General features: G+C 44.1%; 1 protein-coding gene across 2 annotated transcripts in view; it reads right to left on the reverse strand.

The window, feature by feature from the left end:
- LOC111852392 (F-actin-uncapping protein LRRC16A-like) overlaps positions 1 to 11,561 on the reverse strand; it is a 39,414-nt gene extending 27,853 nt beyond the window's left edge. Inside the window, exons 1-3 of one of the 2 annotated variants that reach the window (XM_023828275.2) lie at positions 11,078 to 11,561; positions 9,001 to 9,098; positions 1,365 to 1,415 (exon numbers count right to left, since the gene is read on the reverse strand). In XM_023828275.2, coding sequence (XP_023684043.1) covers positions 1,365 to 1,415; positions 9,001 to 9,098; positions 11,078 to 11,117 — 189 coding nt within the window. In that variant the 5' untranslated portion in view covers positions 11,118 to 11,561. The remainder of the gene's footprint in view (positions 1 to 1,364; positions 1,416 to 9,000; positions 9,099 to 11,077) is intronic. The other variant, XM_023828282.2, reaches the window with a different exon arrangement.
- Between the last annotated feature and the right edge of the window lie 2,484 nt (positions 11,562 to 14,045).

Raw genomic sequence — 14,045 nt, forward strand, 5'->3', positions numbered from 1 at the left:
TCACAAACCTGTCTTCGAGTGATTTAAATGGAAAGGATGAAAATGATTATGATTGTCTCAGAGAATGCATGCAGCGCTCATGCAAAAGCAGCGGAGGTAAACTTTAAACTGATTGTTAAACATAAGAATCTATGATTAATAATTAAATCATTTAAATTTTAAATAATTAAAATTGCAAAGCTTGCCAAGTTTTTTCTTCCTATGACAGTGTAAGAGTAAAAACATTTTTGCAAAACTTTAAGCCCCCTGCACTATAATGTCTGTACAGAACTGAAAGCAAGAGACGAGAAATGTCTTATTTTAATATAGCTGACTAGCGATGTAAGAATTGTATGTGCATAACATGCAATGATGGTATTAATATTGCACATCATCCAGCATGATATACTATGGGCATTTTTTGAATACCCTGCCTTGTGCTGTGCTGTCATTCAGCGCCGATACTAGTTTTTATGCCACTGGGAAAACAACATCTTGAAGACTTTATAGAAAGTACCAAAAGTTCGGTACCTGGTGCAGTGAAAAAAAACGCCTTAACTGTCACCACACAAGGCCATTCAGGTGACGAAAGGCAGTACAGCTGGGGACGCCCTCAGAAAAATCACTCCACTTTGCACCGGAAGGACGCTGGAAACCCATTACCATACCAACCCTGCATCCTGCCTCTGCGTTCACGGGATTTGAAAAACCGCATTTCCCATAATCCCATGGTCTAGTGTTCGTTAGACTCTATGTGTGGAAGGCCAAGGCCCAAAGGCCCACGTAGGTGCTCGAGACCCTCTGGGACAAATCCGAACGCTGCACTGAGACGCTCAGGATGCCGACCCCAGTGCCAGATGGATCCTCAGATGTTCCCCAGCAAGCACCAGCCTGCCCGGGGACCGGTTCAGGCCATTGAGCTTTAGAAGGATCCTCGAGCCTGGAATTCCGCGGTGGAGGGCTGAGCCGTGCGGGGAACAAGCCCACACACAATCGCCCACACAGCTTTGGGAGGAATTCGGGGGGGGGGAGAATATGGCCTAAAGGAAAGTCCTCTCAAGGTACTTCATGCCCATTGTTCTTGGTGGATAAGGGAGCAAAACAATACTGTTTAACAAAATGAGAAGTATATCTACAACCACGTAGAAGTGTACGCAACGTAGTAGGCTTTGGCATTCTGTTTCATGAAAACGTGTAAAAAAAAATTATTCCTTAAAACCTGAAGTGAAGTTTTAAGCATTTTTCCTCATTCTAAATGCAGACTACTGCCTCAATAGGTCTGGAGTGTTATCACAGTTCATAAGGTCCTCCAAGGATAACATGTGACTCCTTATAATACATTAAAATTCTAGGACGGGAAGTAACTGACAGACCATGTGACTCACCTTGCTGGGGAGACGAGCGCTCAGAAGGTAGATCCGATGGAAGGACAAAGCCTGTGAGGGGGCAGAAGGATCTGAGTGAGTGGTAAGGTGGACCACGACAGCCCCAGAGACCAGACAGGGACCAGGAATCCATGAGAAATCCTGGTGTTTAGCACCATTTTTCTATTCCAGCTGTAGGTTCAGACATGAGCCTCTTAATTCATCAGGGCTGATTACAAAATGCTAATCTAGATGTTTACCTAAATCAAAACGCAACATCCCATGGAGTCTGAAGGCTATGACGAGAGACCAAAAATAAATAAATAGCTAACTTCATTTCTCAAAATACCTTAGCGATCAGCTTCTTTAAAACAAAAGCTTCCTGTTTGGTTAATGATTTCCTTCTGGAGGCCAAAGATATTTCACAGCTGAACATTTAATAAATGTGCATCAGAGAATGACTGCCATAGATATTTCAGAAGAGAATGTTGTAGACCATAAACCCCTGAGGTTACTATTTTACAGTAAAAACGCAGCCATGTTTCCCATACTATACATTATTAGCACCAAGCAGCCAGTGGAATACAAAGCTCACCCCATCCTCACTTCCTGCTTTTGCTACTGATTCACTCACTGCCACAGGGGCCAGTAGCGGTCATATCGCACTCATGTGATCTTTTCCTACACTGGCTCAAATCCAGAGGCTTTTCTGGGAAGTCTCATGGATCCCCAGTTAGTGGAAGTGCCCATTTTTGATGCCGAGAGAAACATCGGTGAACATGAAAGAGGCACACACTCCGGCAGCATAAGGAAGAGCGATGCATGACGGCCGCCGCCGTGGGAGTGCCGCCAATCGGGACGATGTCTCCGGCCCCCGGAGGATCAGAGATGGGGCACATGGCACATCAGATGACACCAAAGGCCGTACAAAACCCAGAACCACAATAAGTGGGCTGCAAGACTCAGACCTGCCCCATAATCCCCACCCCCCAAAATCTGTAGCATCCAATCACGGATGCAAACATAAAACCTGAACCACACCAGAGGCTGACCCGAGCTCAGCTGACCCGAGATCAGATTCCCCCACACAGAAAACAGCTCAGGACACCAGTGAACAGCCACACAGTACGTGGGGAACAGCAGGGTCACTTCTTCACTTCCTCGTGGTCGTTCTGGTTACACTTTTATTCTGACAATATTTAGCCTGTTCAGAGGAAAATATCATAAGGAGTAGCAGAGGTATCAGTGTTATTCAGGGGCGTCAGAAGCATTTTCAATGTGGGGGGGGGGCAAACGAATAATTATGAATCAGATTTAATGGCGGCGACGCCCATGGTGTTACTCTCTATAATGGACCTTGGGTTGTGGCTTTAAGCTCTCTGATCAGACACACTGACATCTCTGTCCCACCTATTTCCCAAAAAGTCACCATAAAAAATGTGTGTAAATATTTCTTCACTTCCCCAGACTGCCAGTCTGTAATAATGAAAGTACATGAGTCAGTTTACACGAAGGTCCTGGTGGGGGGGGGGGGGAAGGGATGGGGGTGTCCTCTTTAATACACACTAGAGTATCTCTGGGAGGCGAAGTCTGTGTCCACACCCTGGACCTCAATAGCTACAATGTGTTTGGACTATTATACTTGTCATATCAACACAGAGCACTGACCATTAACCTAATCACAACAATTTTAAAAAGCATGGGGGGGGGGGGGGGGGAGAGGTTCACACACATAAATAGGGTCTCAGGGGACCGACTGTACAGTCAGAGTTTATGTCTGGAGATCATGGTCTGTGACCTGGGTATGTTTTGCTATTGTGGGTTTTTTTCCCGCCACCACAAACACTTTCATACTGAAAGAAGAACAGTCTGTTTAGTCAAAAACAGAAAGAGTCCAACTGCACTGATGTTGCAGCTGTTAAACTAAAGAAGAAAAAAAATAATGTAAAAAAAATTTACTGCCAGTACTTGTTACCGCAGAGTTGAAGCGGCCTGAAACTCATACTTTCATACATTACTACGGCATTACCTAATGTCCGTCAGACACCGACGTTCCACGGCACATTAACACATTCCACATGACGGTTTCGAGGCTCAGCTCAAAAAACCTACATGTTTATGTGGAGAACAGGGACTAATCGGAGGTTTACTCAGAAAACACAGGAACATCATGGCGTTCAGACGGTGAAAAAAAATCCAGCTGCGCTGACAGATACACTCTTTCCACCGATCCCAACCACGTTTGTTCACAAGGAAACCGGAAAAAGTGAGCTTGTATGGATTGAGTTTGGAGCTAAACAAACGTACTTCACCCAGATGTGGCCCCTGTTGGGCCAGATGTTGGCCTGCTCCCATGTTGCCTGCTGAGAGGTTCTCCAGCTACCCAGACCACACTTTTGGTTAATATTGAGGGACGCAAAAACCTCACAATAAGGCCAAGAGGTCACTGCACCGGGAAAAGAGGAACAAGCCCTTAAAAACATTGCAGGGGTGTACAAAACGTCAGGGTTCACACCAAGGCTGGACGTTTTTGGTGGCAGACCTGCGGAGTATGAAGAAAAAAAAGAAAAAGAAACGAAAAAAAAACCACGCCATGAAGCTCCACACTCTCCAACCTCAAACATCACGGCTGCTCACTGTTTACTCACCTACCACCAGGTGCTGACATCTCAGACTCAGACAGGGTGATATGATTACACAGACCCTGCCTGCAAAACACACCCCAACACCTGCCGATTCATAATCACAGCAAAATTAGACATCCAATTGCCTCAAAATGAAAATGCAGGCATGCAATAATTTAAACTGTCGACTTGGATGGCTCATTCCGTTGTGAACTTTAAGCCCAGATAAAATGTGTCAACAGATTAGATTACCATCCAGCAAAGTACAGTCAACCTTCCTGATAATATCGGCATCATAACAGAAGCAGAACTGAGACCATCAAAATTAAAACATGACAAAACCCAACGGAGGCCGTGATCTCCAGTCAAAACCTGTTCCTGACACGGCAGCCTGACAAATGATTTGTCCTTTAAGATAATGAATGTTTATTGTAGTTAAAGGACGTGGGATTTCAATATCTGCCTTTGGACAAATGGGTAAGGACGCATCAACGTTCAGAAGCACAAGAGAAGATGCGCACGGACAGAGAGCTGCACACCAGACCACCGATACCACTTAAGCCAAACACTAGGAGAAGAACCAAGAGAAGTATCATCCGTGTTCCATCTGCCCCACACTGTCACTCACCCAAAGGATTTTATCAATGTAATTCAAACAAATTGTCAATAGGAGCAACCTCAGTGCAGTCACCCATCGACTTGCGTCCAAAGTCCCATAAGAACCTTAATAAAATGAAATCGAGAGAAGTCTGAAGCATAGTGGACATTTGCAGATGTATTTTACCGCGCAGGTGACTTTTTACAAGAATCGAAACAGATTGTGCTACCTGCCGCACAATGATACACAGTATATATACACAACTTAATTTGTACAGGCATGTAGTTGACTGCAATGATGAACAACAGTACAGTATTTGCACTATATTAATCGCACTATTTTGACGTTAGACAGAAAAGTGTTTGTACACTACAGAGCTTAAGTTAAGTGTGTGTGATATTGTATCTTATGTTGTAAAGTATATTTGACCTCTCCTCTATAATAATAGAGATAAGCCCAGACTGACTTACATCCTCGATTCTGGAATGTAATCAGGAGGTATGCAAGTTGATGGATACCAGTATAATGAAATTAGATTTAAACCCACGTGATCACCCCTGGTGCCATGGGACCTCACACACTATATAACGGCCATATAAATTCTGGCTGCATGTGAGCACTGCAGCCCTGTTTTGGTCCACAGCCGTCTCTCCGTTTTAGTTCAGGAAATGAGGCTGGAAAAAGTGTCCTCATGCTCGATGTCACTCTTACTACCTCATGGCACATTTCATCCATGATGCATGAATTTCTATCAGCCCCGCATATTCTCCATCCTGCCCCACCCATCCACCCAACGCAAAAACAAAAAAAAAAAAAAATCCCAGTGGAAAATGAGATGTATTAGTTTGGCAGAACATTCAAGGTGGAAATACCCTAAAAAATAAATAACTTGACAGAAGGAGAAATTAGCTTCTAAGCCAATTACACGGTGAAGCATCTTCAAAGAATTCATTACTGGGTAGAGCAGCATAACTTTATGCTTCCAACAAAACACATCCAACATCTGGATCCGCTGAATAGCCGTTTCACAGTTGCAGCAGTCAAGGCTGATGAAACACGTGAATTTTAATATATTAGAGCAAAAATATGATATGACACCTAGTTTTTCCTCCCCAGAACACAGAACTAGGGCACGTACTAAATTCAGCGAACAGGCACAATAATAGACGGCTCACAGAAGTTTATCGGGCAGTGCAAAAATGAGATAAACTAATTAGTTCAATGACATGAAAGGAGCTCAGGATGCCCACAGTGGAGCCAGGACCTCATAGACAGAAGCCCTGATCAGAGAGAAGGAGGTCACCGACAGAAGGAGGAGCCAAGGATTCACAAAGAACAACCTAGCACTGATAGGAGAAGCCAAGGAATCACATGGAGGAGCACTGCACTGACAGTGGAAGGAGTCAAGGATTCCCATAGAGCAACCATGCATTGACAGTGGGAGGAACCAAGAGTCACAAGGAAGAGCACTGCTTTGAGAGAAGGGGAGCCAAGGAGTCACAGAGAGGAGCACTGCACTGAGAGAGGAGGAACACACTAAAAATGAATGATCTAGAAGAGAGGAATGTTTATGATGATCAGTGAGGACACAGCTACTTCAGGTCTTACAAACTACTTTAAAACTGAAAGGCTTCTGCACTTGGCTAATTAGTTCAGTCCTTCTTGTGATTTGTTTGTGGTTTGTTTCCTTGTTTAAAAGACTCATCCAGCTGTTTCACATTAACATTAGTGACACATGCATGATTATAGGAGACTGACCAATCAGCATACAGCAAGAATTCAGTGCTTAAGTGAAACCCAGGTCCTCTGAATTGAATTGCCGTTTACAAATCCTGTCCTAGCTCAAAGTGTCCTCTATGACATGGATTATCTGATCACCCTATTAATGATACATTCACCAAACATACCACTCCGATGTCATAGTACAAAAACAGGAGGGTATGCATGACAAAAAAAAAATCTAACCCTACTAGAGACCAAGCTTCTTAAGTAAACATTTACTCCACAATGACCTTTGGTATTGCTGGACAGACAAAGGCTTTAATTCCATCAGGATTCTTTAAATCGAGACACTGATAGGCTTCTTAGTGAAGCAGCCCAGGCAAAGACAGTCTGTGTCTACAGGGATAGTTCAAAGCAGCATATTTATCCTAAATATAACACGATGTCAACAATGCGTAGCCTCACTGATAAATGGCCAGTCATCACATGTGCGAGAGCAGTGGGAGGCACGGTGCCAGGTGCTAGGACCCAGGGGCTTTGAGGAGCAGGGCGGTATCTGTATCTAGCACCGACGCCCACCAGCTCTAGGTTTGCCGTCAAGTTACGACAAGCTAGGCGTCGGAGCTGGAAGATTCCGAACTGGATGGGATAAGCAAGGCACCTCTAGGCCACGTATTTCGCAGGGTTCCACTCCGACGGCGGCGTTGCACCTCGCACGGCAAACACCACAAATATTCACGCACACGCCCATCAGAGAGAGCCCCTAATGCACATGCTAGTCCAGACAAGCTCCGAGCTCCGAGCTCCTCTGATGTTTCCTCAGTAGCACACGTCTCTCAGCTCATGCAGTCGCTTCCTAAATGTTAGCCCCCTAGGGGACGGTCCGAGTTCACCACCCTTGGGAAAATCCGTCGGAAAACCTGGCGTGCTGGAGCCTACAAGCTTCCACAAGACGGCATTGTTTTCCGTCCACCAGCCCAGAGGCCAGTCAGATAACTGCAAGTGTATCTGGGTCCGTCCCCCAGGGCCAGCTCACCTTATAGGTGCGACAATACACTTATTTACACTAATTTTAATATTTCACTACAATTCTTGTAAAAGACACAAGCTAGCTAGTTAGCAGCCAGATACTGTGTTACTGAAATGTAATATAAATGTAATAGAAACGTGATATAAATGAACTGACAAAATGTGTTTCCTGCTGCTCTTTGCACTCAGCGTAATCTCTCCTCAGGGCGCCAGCACTCTCAGGACCAGCCCCACCGTCGGCTGCGATATATTTTTAATTCAGTGGATCCATCCTGGTTCTTTTTTTTTTTTTTTTTTAAAAAGGACTGTAGAGTCCTGCCAAGTGCCCAGTCACAGCGGCAAGCCCAACAGGAAGTGCAGCGCTCAGAGCCGTTATGTAATGCCCCCTCCGCTATTCATGGAAAAGTTTGACTCGACCCAAGGGACCACTTTTTCAAATCAAGTTAAACATAACAAGCATATGCATCCGGAGGACTACAGTCTGAATAAATGAAATATGCGAAATCTACGAGTCATATAGCTTTCTGGTAAACAACAGATGCCAGCTAAGCTGCAGTGCGATTTAAAAATGATATGTTCAGAGGAAAACACTGGAAAGACGGCTCTCCCGCAGGGTTACGTTACATCCACGGCAGAGATCAAGAGCCCCGTAGAGGACATCTGAGTCCAATTCCAATCCCAGAGACGAGTCAAACCACAGGTTAAAAGCACCGGTCAGAATTCAGGTCCAAATCACCACAGGACCTGCTACACACTCACACAATCTGACCCACACTCATGTGCAGACAGACATTTTTATATAAGGTGATGTCCATGCATATACACACACACACACAAATTCATAAGTATGCAAGTTTTATATATGCACAATATATATAAAACTTCATCACACATTGTTTTCAGACAGGGGCATGAAAGCACCCCCCCCCTGCCTTGGAGCCAAACCGGTGGTCTGGTGTTGCACAGACTTTCCAAAAAGCAGACAGGAAGGCCACACCCATCTTCTACACTGGGTGCTGGGCTTTCAGGATGACCAGGAGTTTAGGAGAGTGGACGCCTTCCCCACACCCACTGGGTTACCGGAGGCCCTCCCTTCTGCATCGAGTACCATCACATCCCACGTGCTCACAGAAAGGTTAGGGCTCACATTCAGACAGGCCCAAGGCTTCCTCTGTACGCTATGGGAAATCGTTTTCTCTAAAATCAGAGATCACAGGAATAAGCTCTGATGCTTCCTCCATATCCTTTCAAAAAGTCACCATCTCATTCTCATAAGCAGAGAATGATTCTGCAGACAACCCCATTGCTGACCACCCCATTGCTGACCACCCCACTGCAGACCACGAATGCTTCCGGTCAGCTTCACCTTTGAATTTCTGCACAGATATACACCACCACCTGCTCCACCCCCCCCCAGTCTTACACATCCACCCCACGCTCAGCCAGTGACCTGCTCAGAAACACACATCTGCTGCCCCCTCCCCCCCATCCACCAGCACTGGACAGGAGGATAACAACATGGAAAACTACTTTAAGAAGCAAGTGAAATTAGAGCTTTCTTGTAGTGTATGGAGGAAGCCTTGGGGCATGAAGTTGTATAATACAATCTAACAAACAATATAACTACATGTAGGCTGCGAATTCGGAACAATCTCAAAGAAATGAGGTAGGCAGGCAAACTCACCAGAATCTTGTTCTCCAACTTGTCACCTTTTGCCTCCAATTTTACCTTCTTCTTCAAGATCAGCCTGGTCTTCCGTCCCACGGCATCCTTAACGCTTTCTGGAAGGCAGGATGATGGTCCCGATGAACAGAAGTGTTCTTCTCAAATGGTTTCTCCTACCAAACACTACTGCTTTTCGCTTAAAGAACCACTATTCAAAAGGTCAAAAGTACTATTCAATGGACACCCTGCATTTCCAGCTTCTAAAGGCGCTTTGTTACTGAAACATGGTCTCATAACAAATCAGCCCAAGAAAGTAACACTGGCTCAGTGTAGAACTGGGTCAGCACTGTTTTCATGGGAAAAATAAAAAACTCTTCTTTGAAGAAACTCTGCTTGCCAGCTGGACCCAAAATACTCCCAGTGACATCACTGACTGGTTGGCTGAAACCACTGTTAATAAACATTTGGTAGCGGAGGCACAAAAAGAAAGATATAAAGGCCAAATTGATTACAGGACAACAAATACTAGCCAGGTTCTAGTTAACAGTTTTCAGCTGACAAATAACTGACCACAATGGATTCCACTGTGTGGAATGATTCATTTAAACAAAGCAGATATATGAACTGCTGACTTTAATCCAGGGGTCACCAACTCCAGTGCAGGAGAGCTCCTATCCAGTAGGTCATGGGTGTCAGACTCCTGTCCTGGGGGGCCGGAGCCCTACACATTTTTGGGTTTCCCCTCACCTGATTCAACTCCTTGTGCTAATTACCACACAGCTGACTCATTTGTGGCGAAACATGGAAAGAGCTAAGCTACATAGGGCTCCGGCCCCCCCAGGACTGGAGTTTGACATCCCTGGAGTAGGTTTTCCATTCTATTTGGCTTCTGATAAGCCACACCTGTTCCTGGTATATACCTAAGAACAGGTGTGGCTCATCGGAAGCCAAGTGATATAGAAAACCTACTGGACAGCAGCTCCCCATGAGCAGAGTTGGAGACCTCTGATCTAATCTCATGTATGATCAGCCCAGCAGAGACGATCACCGGGTCCGTTTCCTGAGGCCTCTGCAGGCTCTAACAGCTGATGCTTGGCAGATGTCAGCTGCATACACAGGCTCAGCTCTGGACAGCTGGTCCTGAAGCGAAGACCATCCATGTGACTCCATAGTGAGCCCAGGGGTGACCCCTGCTGAATCTTCACCATGTGACTGCATGAATGCAAACTAATGTCCTGTTATATTGTCCTCTGAGAGCTATGGGAAGCAATCTATGTGTGTGAAACACGCCAGTGACACTGCAGACAGGAACTAATGCTCTACAAGTTAATGAAGTGAATCTGGCCTTCTTTGTCAACACAGCAGAAAATCAGAAATTACATCAAGTAGAATATATTCCCTTTCAAAGTTACACTAATATAATAATAATATATTATTAATAATAATAATAATAATGGACGTCCCAGAAAAGTAAGAGACCAATTTTCAAACTATAACTAAAAAAAGTGACAAGTCATATACAAATATACAAATATTAAACATAGAATAAGTGAGTTGGCAAAATATTTTATTGAACTCCAAAACAAACAACTGTGAATGTAAATTTGGAGGGTGGGGGATTATAATTATACGTACAGTGAATACCAAGTATTTGGTAAGAAAAGGGCGGGGGGGGTGATTTCTATGTTTGAATGTTTGATGTGCTTGGGGAAAAATTAACTACCCTAAGGATACAAGACAGGTCGGTCAGCAGTAACTAGAATAAAGCAAATTTAAGTAAAGTGCCGGGTTGCTCGAGACACCGGTTTGATGCATTCTTCGGCTTACTGAATACTTGGCTTATACTTACATTACATGGAAGTCTGTTAATGACACCTTATTTTTCACAAATGTGTCATTGGCTATAACAAAAAAATGTCTTAATGTTGCTAGATTTTCAGGAATTTGTTTGACCCGTTTAAAAGTATCAACACAAACTCGGATGAACCATGCAGGGTTACTTAATCATTTCTTTTGATATTTGTTCTATTATTCGACAGACACACACCCCCGATTAACATTTCACATGTAACGGCGTAAAGGCTCCTGATCTTACCGAGCAGATCCGCAGGAACATCGGACACCCCCTCGCTCATGACCGCCGACTTGTTGATGGGGGAAGCAGGAGAAACCCGAGCTCGACAAGTAACTATTTACACCAAAACGTAACAATCTACGCCAAAAAGTAATTATGTACACCAAGAAGTAACTGTTTACGCCAAAAAGTAACTCTGCCCGTACAGATTCTCGTTACACATCAGGTGCTGCTCATACACTCTCCCTCGGAGGCGCCGCGTCTAAGCCACTTTCTCGGCGCATTTTCTCTCTTCTTCAGGCACCCAATAAGAAATGGAATAAGCGCATATATATTTAAAAATATATAGTTAAAAACCGAAAGAGTCGCGCTATCGTTGTGGAAAACAGTGGGCCCATCTAGCAGACCTAGCCGCCGGAAGAGCCGCACAGCCTCATTAAGCCGAACCGAGCGGAGCCGAGATTCGCTGCGCTGCGCTGCGCCCCTCCTCACAGACGACGGCTGTAATGGGGAGAACGGCGACACCTGGCGGAATGAAGTCGGCATGACGGCCAACTACCAATTACTGTAGCAATTACATCCATTCACACCAGGTAATTAGAATTTACATCAGGCGTGCCGATCTGTAGTCGTGGAAAGAGGGATTAAGAGAAATTAACATAGAGAGACCAAATACATTATGACTGTAGGTGCGTGTGTGTGTGTGTGTGTGTGTGTGTGTGTGTGTGTGTGTGTGTGTGTGTGTGTGTGTGAGTGTGTACATACATTATATGCACACACACAGACACACAAATTTGTAAGTATAGAATTGTATGCATATCACAGTAGTAGTAGAAGGTGGAGGGGAAGAAATGCTTTGAGCATTGTTACATTAAGTACAAGTTAAGTACAAATACATGTTTTAATGCACACAGGGGCTTTGCTAGACATAAAGCACATGCCCCAGATAAAGGGGTCTAGTGACGCCCATAGTTGCACACAAGTGCATTTTTGGGTACAATACTGCACTGTTGTGAAGCTTCAGTTTATGAGAATCATCTTGTACTGTCAACCAGTTACCACCAGGGGCGCTGTCACTCCATAGCAAAGTTCCACTGTTTTTAAAACAGGCAGCACTTCATCCATTTTGGCTAGCTCAGTCACACACTTTTACATTGCTTCATTTAAACAGATTTTTTTTGGACAAAATGATATTGATATTGAATAAATAGTTAAAGGTTATGAGTTCTTGTTGTTGTGCAAATATGTCACATAATTGTGCATATCTCTCTCAAATATTTTTATGTGATAATTTGTGTAAAATTTGCTACAAAGGACCATATTTATGGCAAGCCATAATCCATCTGCGTCTTGCTTATCTTATGTGTTAGTGCATGTATCTGATGCACACATAACCTATGTTTTTGTCTAAGTATAGGGTACCAAACAATCCGTCTACACAGATGCGCAAGGTGCCAAAGCAGAACATATGCAATGCTGGTCTTGGCAATTAATCGCGATTTTGACTTAGCCCCGCCACCCTCGCACCCCCAAACTTGGCCCAAGAACTTGGATATTACTTTAAATCGGTCCCAGATACAGTATTTCATCAGTGAACCTTATGGAGTACATAAATTCTGCTGTTTTTCAAATAGTGGTCAGTTACCCCCAATGATATTTTCTTGTAACCAGGGACATAGGAACCCAGGACAGGGGCACGTGTAACACCCAATATTTAATTTGAATTGATTTGTCCCACCCCTCGCTGAAAAAAAACAGACCTATACATTTCAATTATTGTTTGCTGATATTTCCGTAACAGCGTCTCTCCCTTGGGTGACTATGAGTCATTTTTTACTCAGCATAAGAGCTTTTTGAGATACACGCATCATTGTTTCGGTTTCACCCTGATGCCTCTCTGTCATCCTTTTGAAACGACTGTTTCATTTTCAAACATCTCAGTGAAAACAACGGAGCACCAGGAATGAGACTGTGAGTATAACACAGCAAGTAAATGAATGTAAGGGGAATTCCTTCATCCCGTGAGGGTGAGTCAGGACAGGAGTTTCTGGGTTACATCCTTGATGGCACATAAACATCTTTTGTTCCTCTCTGTCACACCTGTCCTGACCAAGATAAAATCCCCTTTTTTTCCTCCTGTCCCTCCTTCTTGCCCTGGGCAGGTTTTTAAAAGAAATCAACTGATATCAGTGACAGGAACTGTCACAAACTAAACAAAGCTGTGATGGTGTGTGGAACAATTGAATACCCTTCATCTGAGCAAGACACCCAGGTTCCTGAAACGCTGTACATACTAAGTTAAATCTTGATAACAGAAAGAGTCGAATAAAGTTAAAGGGTGATGATCTCAAAGCTGAGCTCATTTTGAACACTGTCTGAAAATCCCCTGCCTACTCATTCCTGCCCTTATCCACCAGATGTCCACCCATTTCTGTAATACATCCATCTTCTGTAAGTGCTCATACAGGGTTGTGGGTGACCTAAAGCTCATCATAGTGTTACGATCTGGCTCAAAACCGTAACAAAAAGGGGAAAAAAAAAGAAAATCCAAGAGAAGACACGGGACCCAAGCTTACTAGATAATTAAAGAATTTAATAAGAATAAAAGAAAAAAGAATGCTACACAACATATATAACGCATGGTTGTCAGTAGTCAGTAGTGTCAGTAGTGCAGGCATGCAATGTTCATGTAGTGTAGAATAAATACAGAAAACGAAAATCAAATACAAAACAAAACCATAACAAATGCAAAACAAATGGCAACGTGCAACAGGCGCCTGAGCACGAGCCCCATTTTCCCCAAAATCTAGCCATTTTAAAAGGGAACAAATCAGCTACAGCCTTAACACGCATCAGGTGTAACTGGCTGAGAGTCATGACAATGAAAATTGCCAACGCTTGATGACCAATCCACAACCCACACTCAAGGTCGTCACAATGGTGACTACATGAAAAAGGCAGGGAACAACCCAGGATGGGGCCCTAACCC

Source organism: Paramormyrops kingsleyae, chromosome 23, assembly GCF_048594095.1.
Source record: "Paramormyrops kingsleyae isolate MSU_618 chromosome 23, PKINGS_0.4, whole genome shotgun sequence".
Classification (NCBI taxonomy): Eukaryota; Metazoa; Chordata; class Actinopteri; order Osteoglossiformes; family Mormyridae; genus Paramormyrops; species Paramormyrops kingsleyae.